At 37.7% G+C, this 12,814-nt stretch overlaps 1 protein-coding gene across 2 annotated transcripts in view; it reads left to right on the top strand.

Annotated features, from left to right (window-relative positions):
* Positions 1–12,814, top strand: part of TBC1D12 (TBC1 domain family member 12) — an 89,082-nt gene that overhangs the window by 52,336 nt on the left and 23,932 nt on the right. For both annotated transcript variants that reach the window (XM_037497834.2, XM_037497835.2), the window contains 2 exons: positions 9,849–9,931; positions 12,585–12,702. In XM_037497834.2, coding sequence (XP_037353731.1) covers positions 9,907–9,931; positions 12,585–12,702 — 143 coding nt within the window. In that variant the 5' untranslated portion in view covers positions 9,849–9,906. The remainder of the gene's footprint in view (positions 1–9,848; positions 9,932–12,584; positions 12,703–12,814) is intronic.

Raw genomic sequence — 12,814 nt, 5'->3', positions numbered from 1 at the left:
GTAGATCTTGGATATTAGCTTCTTGCTGGATTTATGATGCACAGATATATTTTCCCATTCAATAAATTGTCTTTTTGTTTAAATGACAGTTTCTGGGCCTCCTTAGTAACCCAGAAATCTCAGTACTTTCAAGCTATTGCCAGCCACTGCAGCATGAGTTAGATCCCCAGCCAACGAGCTAACCCAAATGACGCAGTAGACCTCTCCTGTCTCACCTGCTGCTGCTCCCCTCAACAGTGTATTTCAGTAGATCTACCTGTTCTGCTCCCCACTCTGTCTCTGGTGAATCCTCTCACCGCCCACACCTCTGGCCTACACCCCAGTACTTATATGCATAAATAAATAAAACAAATTTTAAAAATTGATAATTTCTTTCTCTGTGCAGAATTTAATATAGTCCCATTTATTTATTTTTATTTTTGTTTTCCTTGCCTTTGGAGTTGAGTTCATGAATATATCTCCAAAGCCAGTGTTGTCTTCTTTGTATTTGATGGTTTCAGGTCTTAACATCCAAGTCTTTAACCCCTTTTGAGTTAATCTTTTAGTGTGATATGATATTGGTCTAGTTTCATTGTTCTGCTTGTTGCTGTCCAGTTTTCTCAGCACCCCCCTTTTAAAAAAATATTTGTTTTCTTACATTGTTGTTAATTTTTGGGCAGTATTTGCTTGCTCCACTCAGGCATAGTCCCTGTAGCTCTCCCCAAACCATAACACCCGTGATCCATTGCCACAGTCCCTTGTCAACATCACTTATTGAAGAGAAGTTTCCTCTCTGCATTGTATACATGACTTCTTGTAGATTAGCTGTCCATATAGATGTGGGTTTATTTCTTGGTCTCAATTTGATTTCATTGGTCTATGTGTCTGTTTTTATTACAATGCTATATAGTTTTGATTACTATCACTTTGTAGTATAGTTTGAAGGCTGGTTGTGTAATAACTTCTGTTCTTTTTCTTATCAGAACTGCTTTGATAATTCAGGGTCTTCTGTGGTTCCATACAAATTTCAGTGATGTTTGCTGTATTTGAAGAATGTCTTTGAATCTTTTTTACTATTATTATTTATTTATAAGAACCAGGGTAGAGGCCAGATGTGCAGGAGGGTGAGAGAATTCACCAGAGACAGAGTGGGGAATAGAACAGGCAGTGACTAAAATACACTGCTGAGGGGAGCAGTGGATGAGACAGGAGAGATCTGCTGTGCCATGTGGGTTGCTCCATGGTCGGCGGGGATTGAACCAGCACTGCAGAGTCTGTGGACATCTTCACAATGCTGCGCTCAACCTCCGGCGCCACCAGGGAGGCCCCTATCTTTGAATTTTGATAGGGACTGCATTGGCTTTTATATAACTTTGGGCAAGATGGCCATTTTAACAATATTAATTCTTCCAATCCATTAGCAAGGAATATCTTTCCATTTCTGTGTGTCTTCTGTTTCTTTTAATATCTTACAGTATTTGTTGTAGAGGTCTTTTACTTCCTTTGTTCGGTTTATTCCTGGATAGTTAATTCATTTTGATGCATTATGAGATCATTTTCTTGATTTCTTCCTCCTTTAGTTTGTTGTTTGCATATAGGAATGCAACAAGTATTTGTGCATTGATTTTGTAGCCTGCCACTTTACTATACTGATTTATTGTTTCTAATAATATTTTAGTGGAATCTTCAGAATTTTTTGTGTATATTATGTTATCTGTAAATAGTGATAGTTTTACTTCTGTTTTTCTTTCTTTTTTTTTTTTTTTTTTAAAGATTTCTTTATACATACAGGAACTGGGGAACAGGCCAGAGTTGTGGGGGGTGAGAGGAGTTATCAGAGACAGAGTGGGGAACAGAACAGGCAGATCGACTGAAACACACTGCTGAGGGGAGCAGCAGGCGAGTCAGGAGAGGTCTGCTGCACCATGTGGGTAGCTCCCTGGCCGGGAATTGAACTTGTGTTGCAGTGGCAATTTGGAATCCTTTTATATCTTTCTCTTGCCTAGTTGTTCAAACCAGAACTTCCAATATTCTATTGAACGGTAGTAGTGAAAGTAGATATCCTTCCCTATATCTGATCTTAGAGCAAAAGCTTTCAGTTGTCTCCTTTGAGTATAATGTTAGCTGTGTTCCTTCTATCCCATTTTCTTTCAAGTTTTTGTCATAAATGGATGTTAAAACTTATCAAATATCTTCTCTGCATCTATTGATAGGATCCATATCATTTTTAGTTTTCCTTTTGTTGGTGTAAATTACATTGGTCAATTTTTGTATGTTGAACTATCCTTGCGTCTCTGCTTTTGCTGTGTCCATAGGTGTAGGTTGTTTGTGTCTTCATTTCATCTGCTATTTTTTAATTTGTCCTTTGATTTCCTCATGAATTGAATAGTCCTTCCGTAGCACATTATTTAGTCTCTACATATCTGAGGATTTTTCTTCACGTTCTTTTCGTGATTGATTTCTAGTTTGATACCACTGTAATCAGAGAAGGTATTTGATATAATTTGAATCATTCTGAATTTATTGGCACTTGTTTTGTGACCCCATTTGGTGTATCCTTGCGAATGTTCCATGTGCATTTCAGAAGAATGCTCCAACATTTTTGGAGATGCAGTGCCTTTTATCAAGACCATCTAATCTAATTCCTCATTTAAAACTGTTGTTTCTAAGTTGAATTTCTGTCTGGTTGATCTGTCCATTGACGTAAGCTCAGTGAAGCCCCTTACTATTTTTATGTTGTTGCCTATGTATGTTTTTATTTTTTTAATTTAATTTTTTTAAAGATTTATTTTTATTTATGTGTACAAGAGCTGGAGTACAGGCCAGAGGGGTGTGTGTGGGGGGTGGGGTTTGAGAAGATTCACCAGAGACAGAGTGGGGAACAGAACAGGCAGATTGACTGAAGTACACTGCTGAGGGGAGCAGCGGTCGAGTCAGGAGAGGTTTGCTGCCCCATGTGGGTTGCTCCCTGGCTGGCTGGACATCGAACTCATGCTACAGATGCTGTGGATTGCTTCATAGTGTGGTGCTTAACCCCTTGCACCACCAGGGAGGCCCCCTAGGTGTGTTTTTAGATTTAAAGTTGTCTTATATATTTGATGCTCCTTGATTTGATATATATATTGGATGTTTTATCCTTCTTATCCCTTAATCATTAAATAGTGTCCATTCCTGTCTCTTGTTAATCTTTTTTAATTGCAAGTCTATTTTATTTAATATATATAAATAGGACTGTTTCTGCTTTTTTAGGGTACCATTTGCTTGTAGGATTTGTTTTCTAACCTTTTAATTTGAGCCTATGTTTATCTGTTTAGCTCAGATTGTCTGCTAGAGACAGCAGAAAGTTGGGTTTTCTTTTTTTATCCAGCCATCCACTCATGCCTTTTTGATAGATGAATTCATTCCATTTACATTAATGGTGATAATATATGGGAGCTTTCTACTGCAATTTTATCTTTAGTTTTCTGGTTCTATTTCCTTGTTCAATTTTTGTGGATTTTTTTTCTTTGATTTGGATAGGAGACCTCAATTCACATTTCTTGTAGAATAGGTCTGTTACTGGCAATCTCCTTCTGATGAAAACCTGACAGGAGTACTTTTATAATTTATCTGCTTTTTGCCCCAGCCACCTTAAATATATTTTTTCTTTGTCTTGAACTTTTGGTAGTTTCATGTCTGTGTATCTTGGTGTAGATCTCCTTGCATTTAGAGAACCTTTACATTTAGAGTGTTCAATTGCTTTTCCTTAGGTGGTGCTTAGTTTGATTTGAATTGTGTGTGTGTGTTTTTGTTGTTGTTGTTGTTGGTTTTTTGCAGTTGCTGAATCAGCAGAGTGGGGGAGAGGTCTTGAGGGGTCCAACCACAGTTGGTAATGTGCTTGGAGTTAGGATGAGGTGGTGACTTATTAGTGTTTGTAGCACCTCTGCTATCCCTCTTCTCTGGAGTTCCAGATCTGAGACTCAGCAATATGCACTGTCAGTGCATTTTATGAGGTCAGTACTGTCTCCAAGGTTTGGGGAAAGGATTGTGTAGTGTAAAGTGCTCTCTGTTGTTCTTTGTTTCCATATCTGGGACAGCCTGCCTGGGGCACCCAAACTCCTCAGTACTATCTCCCCATTTTCAAGAGTGTGTGCTTCTGCATTGTTTCTGCTCTCCCTTCCCTGAGGTTTTTTTCTCAGTTGGCAGCTCTATCTTTTGTATTCTCCTCCCCAGACTCCTGTCTCTAGGAATCTCTCTCTACCCTCTCCTGTTCAGTGAAGCATGGATCTCTCCAGAGGCTCCTGTCTGCAGTTGTGTTGCCAGAGGGCACTTCAATTTCACCCTAAGCTGTGTAACTCTCTTTGTAATGTCCTTATCATTAACTATTAGATGGTCTGCTTGGAAGCAAAATAAAAGAACCTCCTTTGTCAACATCTTATTGACCCAGCTTTAATTTTTTTAGATTACAGCTGTGACCCAAGGATAGATATAGATCCTGAATACTCAGCACATCCTAAATTCTTCTCTTCCTATTTCTGTCTTCCTCAATCTCAGCCTTCTACAATGGTGCTGTTCTTCAAAATAGTGTCTCTAGGGCCTACCTGGTGGTGCAGCAGGTTGAGTGCAGCGCTGTGAAGCTGTCTGCAGCCTCTGCAGTGCAGGTTCAATTCCCGGCCGGCCAGGGAGCAACCCACATGGCGAGGCAGACCTCTCCTGCCTCGCCCGCTGCTCCTCTCAGCAGTGCTTTCAGTCCGTCTGCCTGTTCTGCTCCCCGCTCTGTCTCTGGTGAATCCTCTCACCCCTCCCCCACCACACACACACCTCTGGCCTGTACCCCAGCTCTTGTATAAATAAAATAAATCTTTTAAAAAAAGAATCTTAAAAAAAAAATTGTAAAGAAAAATAGTGTCTCTGGATTTGTTATCAAACAAAGTACATCTTCCCTAAAGCAACATCACATAGTTATTAACTCCTTTTCTACTTCTTGGGTTCTCTGAATCTATTCTTTTTCTTTTTGACTGCTCTTTCCTTCAGTGTTAAAAAAATCCATATCTTTTTTCTGGTCTGTAGTTTGTTCTGTCCATTGTCCTGATATATATATATAATAGAATCTAGATCCAAAAAGGCAAAGGTGAATAGTTTTTAGATGTTGTGAAAAATAAAAAAGACTAGACATAACTACATTATTTTCTTTTTCTTGTTGCATTCCTTTATACTGAAGAATTCTAATTCCAATACTCCTTTTTTAGGATTTGGTGAATATGTTCATAGTCATTTTTCCATTGGTTAACAAAGATATTTAGTTATGAGAACATGTGAAAGTTTTATATATATTTTTTTAAAGATTTATTTATTTATACAAGAGCTGGGGTACAGGCCAGAGGCCCTGGAAGGTGAGAGGATTCACCAGAGACAGAGTGGGGAGCAGAACAGGCAGACAGACCGAAAGCACTGCTGAGGGGAGCAGCGGGCGAGACAGGAGTGGTCTGACTTGCCATGTAGGTATCTCCCTGGCTGGCTGGGAATCCAACCCTCACTGCAGAGGCTGCGGACAGCTTCACAAGGCTGCGCTCAACCCACTGCGCCACCAGGGAGGCCTGTATTCTAGACTTTGTATGGACAAATTTTTCTTTACATGATACTCTGTTTTACAGTCAGATTGGTCTCTTTTAAGTCTGCAGTCATGCCTTTGCTCTTGTTATTACCCCCACTTAGAATGCAATGATCTTATTTCTGCTTCAGGCCTTTTTTGACTTCAACGTTCAGTGCTAACTGTTGCTATAAATTTTTCTTATGACTTGTGCAAGTAGTTCCATGAAATTGAAACCCGAATACACAAGATACAGTAAGTTTTTAAAAGGATCTTTGTGTCACATATGTATAAACAGCTATAATAATCTTTTTTCACTCTATTATTGATTGTCTGAAATTAATATAATAAATTTTGCTTCTATTTCATTTCCGTATGAGTTTATTCAGATCTAATACAGAGATTCAGCCTGATAGCTACCGTTCCGCTCACCTTTGAGATGATGTGATTTAATTCATTCATTCATTCATTCATTCATTTTAAAGATTTATTTATTTATTTATTTATTTATACAAGCACTGGGTACAGTCAGAAGCGCGAGAGGGTGAGAGAATTCACCAAGCCAGAGCGGGGAGCAGAGCAGGCAGAAGGACCCAAGTACACTGCTGAGGGGAGCAGCGGGTGGCTGGAGAGGTCTGCGCGCCATGTGGAACCCTCCTCTGGTGGCCGGGGAGCAGCCGGGGATGGAACCGGCGCTGCAGAGGTTGCGGGCATCTTCGCTACCCAGCGCTCAACCACTGTGCCACCGGTGGGGGGGGGGGGTCCTGATGTGATTTAAATTAAAAGTTTGTTCACTTTGTGAAATTTGAAGAGATAATTTTGGGGGTAATCAACTTATATGACTTACATTTATGTAACTAAAACCAGTGAACAGGTTTTCCATGATGTTGGAATATTGGTGGTTCCTAATCATTCATCTCTCTTTTTTCTACATCAGTTGGGAAATAGATATAGAGAGCAAGTCATAATGTAAGCTTCAGTTTTATTCAGGGTGAAATCAGATGAGAGTACATGGGTGCAACATGGATATTAAAGAACATTTCCTACTTTTTGTCTCCCAGAATACTAACCAAATGGTTTTGGGCCAACTAATGCCCATATTTTCATAGGCCAGTAAGCTGGGGCAGAGATTTGTGTAGGTTCTCTTGATTTTGGTTATAGTGGTTTATGGTGATGCCATTACTTCCTCTATGAAGTAGCCTCTGTGAGGGGGTGGAGAAAGAGGCAGTGTTTTTTTCAGCATGGAATTGATAATGGAAACTTCCTCTTCCATAAGTCAAAGTGATAATTATGAGGAGAGGATAAGTTTACCCTAGGAAAGGGAGTTTGTGAATTGATGCTGTTTTTCCTTTCTCTGCCTCTGTAATTTTCAGAAACATTTATAATTACTGACTTCTTAGGTTTTTATAATTAAAACTTCTTAATAGCATTAGGTATATTAAATGTCAGAAGATTTCAAATATAGAAACTTCAAATACAGGAATATAGGAAGGGGATATGGAGAGGAATAGGAGAAGGATTGAATTCTTCCTTATTCACCTTTTTGGTGATGGATAATGGCTATTCAAATAACTGGACACACATTCTGCAGCCAAGTTAACATAAAATTAACCATTATACACCATACATTTTATTATTTTTTTCTTTAACCTTTTATTATTTATTTTTTTTATAGAGGCATGTTTTATTTATTTATTATTTATTTGTTTGCTTTGTTTTGTTTATACAAGCACTGGGTACAGTCAGAAGCACGGGAGGGTGAGAGAATTCACCAGAGCCAGAGCGGGGAGCAGAGCAGGCAGAAGGACCCAAGTACACTGCTGAGGGGAGCAGCGGGCGGCAGGAGAGGTCTGCGCGCCATGTGGGACCCTCCTCCGGTGGCTGGGGAGCAGCCGGGGATCGAACTGGCCCCACAGAGGCCACGGGCAGCTTCGCAACCCAGCGCTCAACCGCTGCGCCACCGGGGAGGCCCTAACCTTTTATTTTTTAAGAGGTTATTAAACTCTACATTTCCTTATGGTATCATTCCTTCTGCTGCATTTTATTTTAACATTTTTTGTAATGCTGGTCTTTTGTCTGTAAATTCTTTTACTTTTTGAATATTTTCAGATTTTTCTTTACATTTGATTTTCATGAATTTGAATATGATGTGCTTTTCCTCATGTTCTTTCTTTTTGAGCTTAATGTATTTGTATATTTATGGTTTACTATTAACTCTGGAAAAATTTAGCCTTTATTTCTTCCATTATTTCTTATTCTACTCCCTCCCTGCTTTCTTCTGAGATGTTAATGAGACATATAGTATATTGCTTGATAATGTTTCAGGTCTCTCAGCTCACTTTGGCTTATTTTTTGTGGGGCGGGATATTTTTTCCTCTATATCATTTTGTATAGTTTCTATTGTAAAATTAACTTGATTTTTTTTTCTCATGCAGTGTAAAACTTGTGAGTCCCATTTTTTTGTGTTTTTCATTTTAGAAAACAAAGTTTGATTAGATTTTGAGTTTCTCTTACACGTGCTTTCTTCTACCTCTTGAGTATATTTATTTATTTATGCATATATGCATTTATGCATACAAGAACTGGGGTATAGACCAGAGTTGTGGGGGTGAGAGAATTCACCAGAGACAGATTGGGGAGCAAAACAGGCAGATTGACTGAAATACACTGCTGAGGGGAGCAGTGGGTGAGACAGGAGAGGTCTGCTGTGCTATGTGGGTCAGCTCCCTGGCCAGGGATCGAACTTGTGCTGCAGTGGCTGTGGATAGCTTCACTGTGCTGAGACTTAACCCCTTGTGCCACCAGGGAGGTCCTTGAGTATATTTATAACAGCAGTTTTATCATCCTTGAATTATACCATTATCTGACTTTCTGTTGATTGATTTTTTTAACTTATTATGGATTGTATTTATTTTAATTTTTACTGAGGTAATATTGGTTTTATTATGGAGTGTATGTTTCTGCTTCTTTGTATTCCTGGTGATTTTTCTTTGGAGGGGGGTGCATGTACTAGATACTGTGATTTAAACATAGTTGTATGCTGGACTTTTTTGTATTCTTTTATATATTTTTTGACCTTTTGCATACCATTTACTTGGAATTGGTTAGATGCTTTGATCTAACACTTGTTAGAGGTGTTCTAAAACAGCCTTAGGTTAGGCCTAATTTATCCTTACTACTGAGTCACACTCTAAGGACTCTACCAGATAACCTACTTATCGAGTGGTCTTTCTACTCTAGCTGGTTCAGTGTGATCATTGAGAATGTTCTTCCTATTCTTTTTGGTGTTTCTTTTTCTGGCCACCATATACATGCATAGATTAGAACTCAAAGACTTGAGAGGGTTCCTCTCTATCTCCCTTCTGTCTGGTTCTCTGATCTGCAAATTCTAGCTGTCTCAAACTCTGCAACTTCAAACTCTGTTTCTTCAACTCGACAAAACTGATGGATTCTATGTGGGCATTCTCTTCATGAAAGAAGACTATAGAAAAAGACTATGGAAACTCCAGGCTTTATACTCAGGTAGTTGCAGGATTATCTTGTTTGCTTCCTTTATAAGGATCACTGTGTTGTACTGACTGTTGTCCAGTATCTAAAAACTGTTTTTAATGTATTTTACTCAGTTTTCAATAAATTAAGATCAGGGTAATCCTGGTTACTCTTAATAGACTATGGCCTGAAGCAGAAATCTGAGCTTTTATTCCTCCCTGCCACAACATTGCAGAGGAATCTGACTAATTTGAGAAGAGGTAAAATGTAAAATTTGAAAGTTTGTCATATATCTTAAAACTAAGAAATAAAAAACAGAGATGTGATCACCTATGAAGCGGGTAAATATTGAGTGCAAAAGGGTCACCAGAATGCTTTGTGGAATGATGGGATTGTTCTGTATGTTGATTGTGTGTTGGGTGCATGGGTATGTAGGTTTGTCAAAACTAGTCAAATTGTACTTCTATCTGTTCATATTTTATTATGTATGTAAATATTACTATGTATAAATGATATATCAAAATTAACTAAGAAAACTCTAGTAAGTTTGTTCAACAAATATTGGCTAAGATTTGACATGTTTAAATAATATGTAAGCTTATATACATGTGACATGTATATAGCAACTATTAGCAATCTGGATTCTGATTCTTTTTCATAATGCAGAGTTCTTTTAAACTGTTTGCTTTCTTAACGTATGAAATGATATTAGGGTAGTTTAGAGATTCTTTGTTTCTATCTATAAAAATAAAGTAATACATGTTAAAGTTAATCTTTTTAAAAAATGACTTAAAGAAAAATTTTCCCCCAGAAATCTTCCTGCCAAATCTGTGGAAGAAGCTTTACGTCATCGACAAGAATATGATGAAATGGTGGCTGAGGCTAAAAAACGAGGTATGAAATTTAACTCTAAATTTTAGTTGATATACTGACTTTCACAGGAAGTTAACTAATTGGTTAATTTCTAAAGGAGGGTGATTGGTAAAATCGATCAAGTCTGTGTGTAAGATGATGCTGATTTCCTAAATTTGTTCTTAAAGAGAAATGAGATGCCATGGTCCTCTCTGGCACAAAGGGTTAAGTTTCAGCACTATGAAGCTATGCGCAGCATCTGCAACATAAGTTCGATCCCCGACCAGGGAGCTAATCTACATGGTGCAGCAGACCTCTTCTGTCTGGCCTGCTGCTCCCCTCAGCAGTGTATTTCAGTAGATCTGCCTGTTCTGCTCCCCACTCTGTCTCTGGTGAATCCTCTCACCACCTTCCCCACACCTCTGGTCTACACTCCAGCTCTTGTATGCAAAAAATAAATAAATCTTCTAAAAAAAAGAGAGAGAAATGAAAGGTCATGTTAGGATCATGTACTTTTTCAAACCTTATAATTGCAATTATAGACTTTAAACTACTATTATCTTTTTTTTTTTAATTTTTAAAAGAGATTTATTTATTTATTTATATAAGCAAAGGGTACAGTCGAAGCGTGGGAGGGTGAGAGGATTCAACAGAGACAGAGCGGGGAACAGAACAGGCAGACTGACGAAACACACTGCTGAGGGGAGCAGCGGGCGAGACAGGAGAGGTCTCTCGCGCCATGTGGGACCCTCGCCGTTGGCTGGGGATCGAACCGGTGCTGCAGAGGCTGTGGGCAGCTTCGCAGCCCAGCACTCAACCGCTGCACCACCAGGGGAGGCCCCAACTACTATTATCTTAATTTATAAACAGAGGCATCATTCATGAATTTATTAATGAAATTCACTTTTATAATTTTTAGGTTTTTTATATTTTGTAACTTAATTTTAACATTTTAAGATAACTTTCTTATATGGTTCAAATATGACTTGTAATTAAAATCTGCTTTTATGGCTTATGAAGTTTTCTGTAGTCTCATTTGGGTCATTTGGAAAGGAATATAAATGTATATACTCATATATAAATTAACATATAGGGGGCCTCCCTGGTGCCGCAGGGGTTAAAGTCACAGCTGTTAACAGCTACTGCAGTGTGAGTTCGATTCCATGCCAGGGAGTTAACCCACATGGTGCAGATCTTTCCTGTTTCATCCACTGCTCCCCTCAGCAGTGTGTTTCAGTAGATCTGCTTGTTCTGCTCCCCACTCTGTCTCTGGTGAATGCTCTCACTGCCCACACCTCTGGCCTACACCCCAGTTCTTGTATTCATAAATATAAACAAACAAACAAATAAATAAATAAATAAATTCACAGTTTATTCTCTCTTCAAACCAAAATATAAGGATAATTTAACAGTGTTTATTTGTTAACTACCAGTAGTCCAGGATACATTTTTTAGAATATATTACACAGGTATGTATTTTTTTAGGCATATGCCTTATTAACAAGCGATATTTTTTTTCCTTTGGGTTTAGTGAATGGAGTGTTAGAATTGTATACAGTTCTACTTTGTGTCACTATTTTGGAAATTAATTCTTTAATGCTAGTAAATCTTGTCTAGTTTTATCTTTCTAAAAGGACTAATTTAAGCATTGTCTGAGTTAATTTTACTGAATATGTTCATTTCTAACATTCAAATTTTTAATTGATTGTCAACACTGACTTTTCTATTTAATTAACATTTAATATAGTTATTGATAAGTAGATGATCCTAACAAAATCTGAATGAAATAACACTGAATTGGGAAATCAGATGGTCACAGCTTTAATCATGTTTGACACTATCTGAATGTGATGCTCTAAACATAACTGAAGTTATTCTCATCTGTAAAATGTGGGCAGCAGTTCGACTAGATTTAAACTTTCAGACCTCTCCTTCAAAGTGTTTTCTTTCTAAGCAGTGGAATCTTCTCAAGAGAAATATTACGTAGAATCTGAATATGTGAAACAAGAATGTGGAGCTGTTTAGTTGACCGCCTTGCCCCTTAAGATGCTTTGTTAGGTACCGTGTGAAACACAACTAGAAAGCAGTTTGATTTCTGAGGACCCCTCCAGTTCTAAATAACTCACTTCTCTGTTTGTGAAGCTTCTTTTGTTCTGAAATTTTCCAGTTTTCAGAGGGTGTTGTGTGTATGTCTATGTGTTGGGGGCATTTTAAAGTTTCAATCTAAAATGAAAACATTAAAGAAGGTTCACTGTAGCAGTGTCATTGGCAAAATAATTTTTTAATGTCATGTGAGGAAACTCATAAACCTCTGATATGAAAAAAAGCAACTGTTTTATATAGTAAATTCATGGCAAATTTTAATTTATAAATACAAATAGAATATGCAATAGGGCAATTTAAATGATTTTTCTGTTCATTGTTCCATTTATTTTATAGAATTGGAGATGTTATTTTCAAAATTATTTTAATCAAGTTTATTTTCTTTCCCTTTTTTCCTCTTTTTCTTCTTCCCTATTTCCTCTTCTTTCCTCTCCTTCCTCTCCCCCCTTCCTTTTGCGAGTCCATCTTTTTATTTTCTTTCCTTACTGTTATCAGATTATTCTCTTTCAGAAAACCTCTTTTGTAGACTTAGTAGAAAGAGAGGGGGTTTGGTCTAACTTTTTGATATTGAAATGATTCTTGTTTAAAACAGAAATTAAAGAAGCGCATAAAAGAAAAAAAATAATGAAGGAACGATTTAAACAGGAGGAAAATATTGCAAGTGCAATGGTAATTTGGATCAATGAAATCCTGCCCAATTGGGAAGTAATGTAAGTAAGCAGACTTTTCCTGAATTCCAGTCTGTCTCCAAAGATCTCATGTTTCCAATTTATCTTTTTAATATTTTGAGTATGTTTCTCAAATGTTCTGAGTAATTATACT

This window comes from Talpa occidentalis, unplaced genomic scaffold (assembly GCF_014898055.3).
Source record: "Talpa occidentalis isolate TD23 unplaced genomic scaffold, MPIMG_talOcc4v2.1 talOcc4.8, whole genome shotgun sequence".
Classification (NCBI taxonomy): domain Eukaryota; kingdom Metazoa; phylum Chordata; class Mammalia; order Eulipotyphla; family Talpidae; genus Talpa; species Talpa occidentalis.
This window is presented reverse-complemented; position numbering and strand designations above follow the sequence as displayed.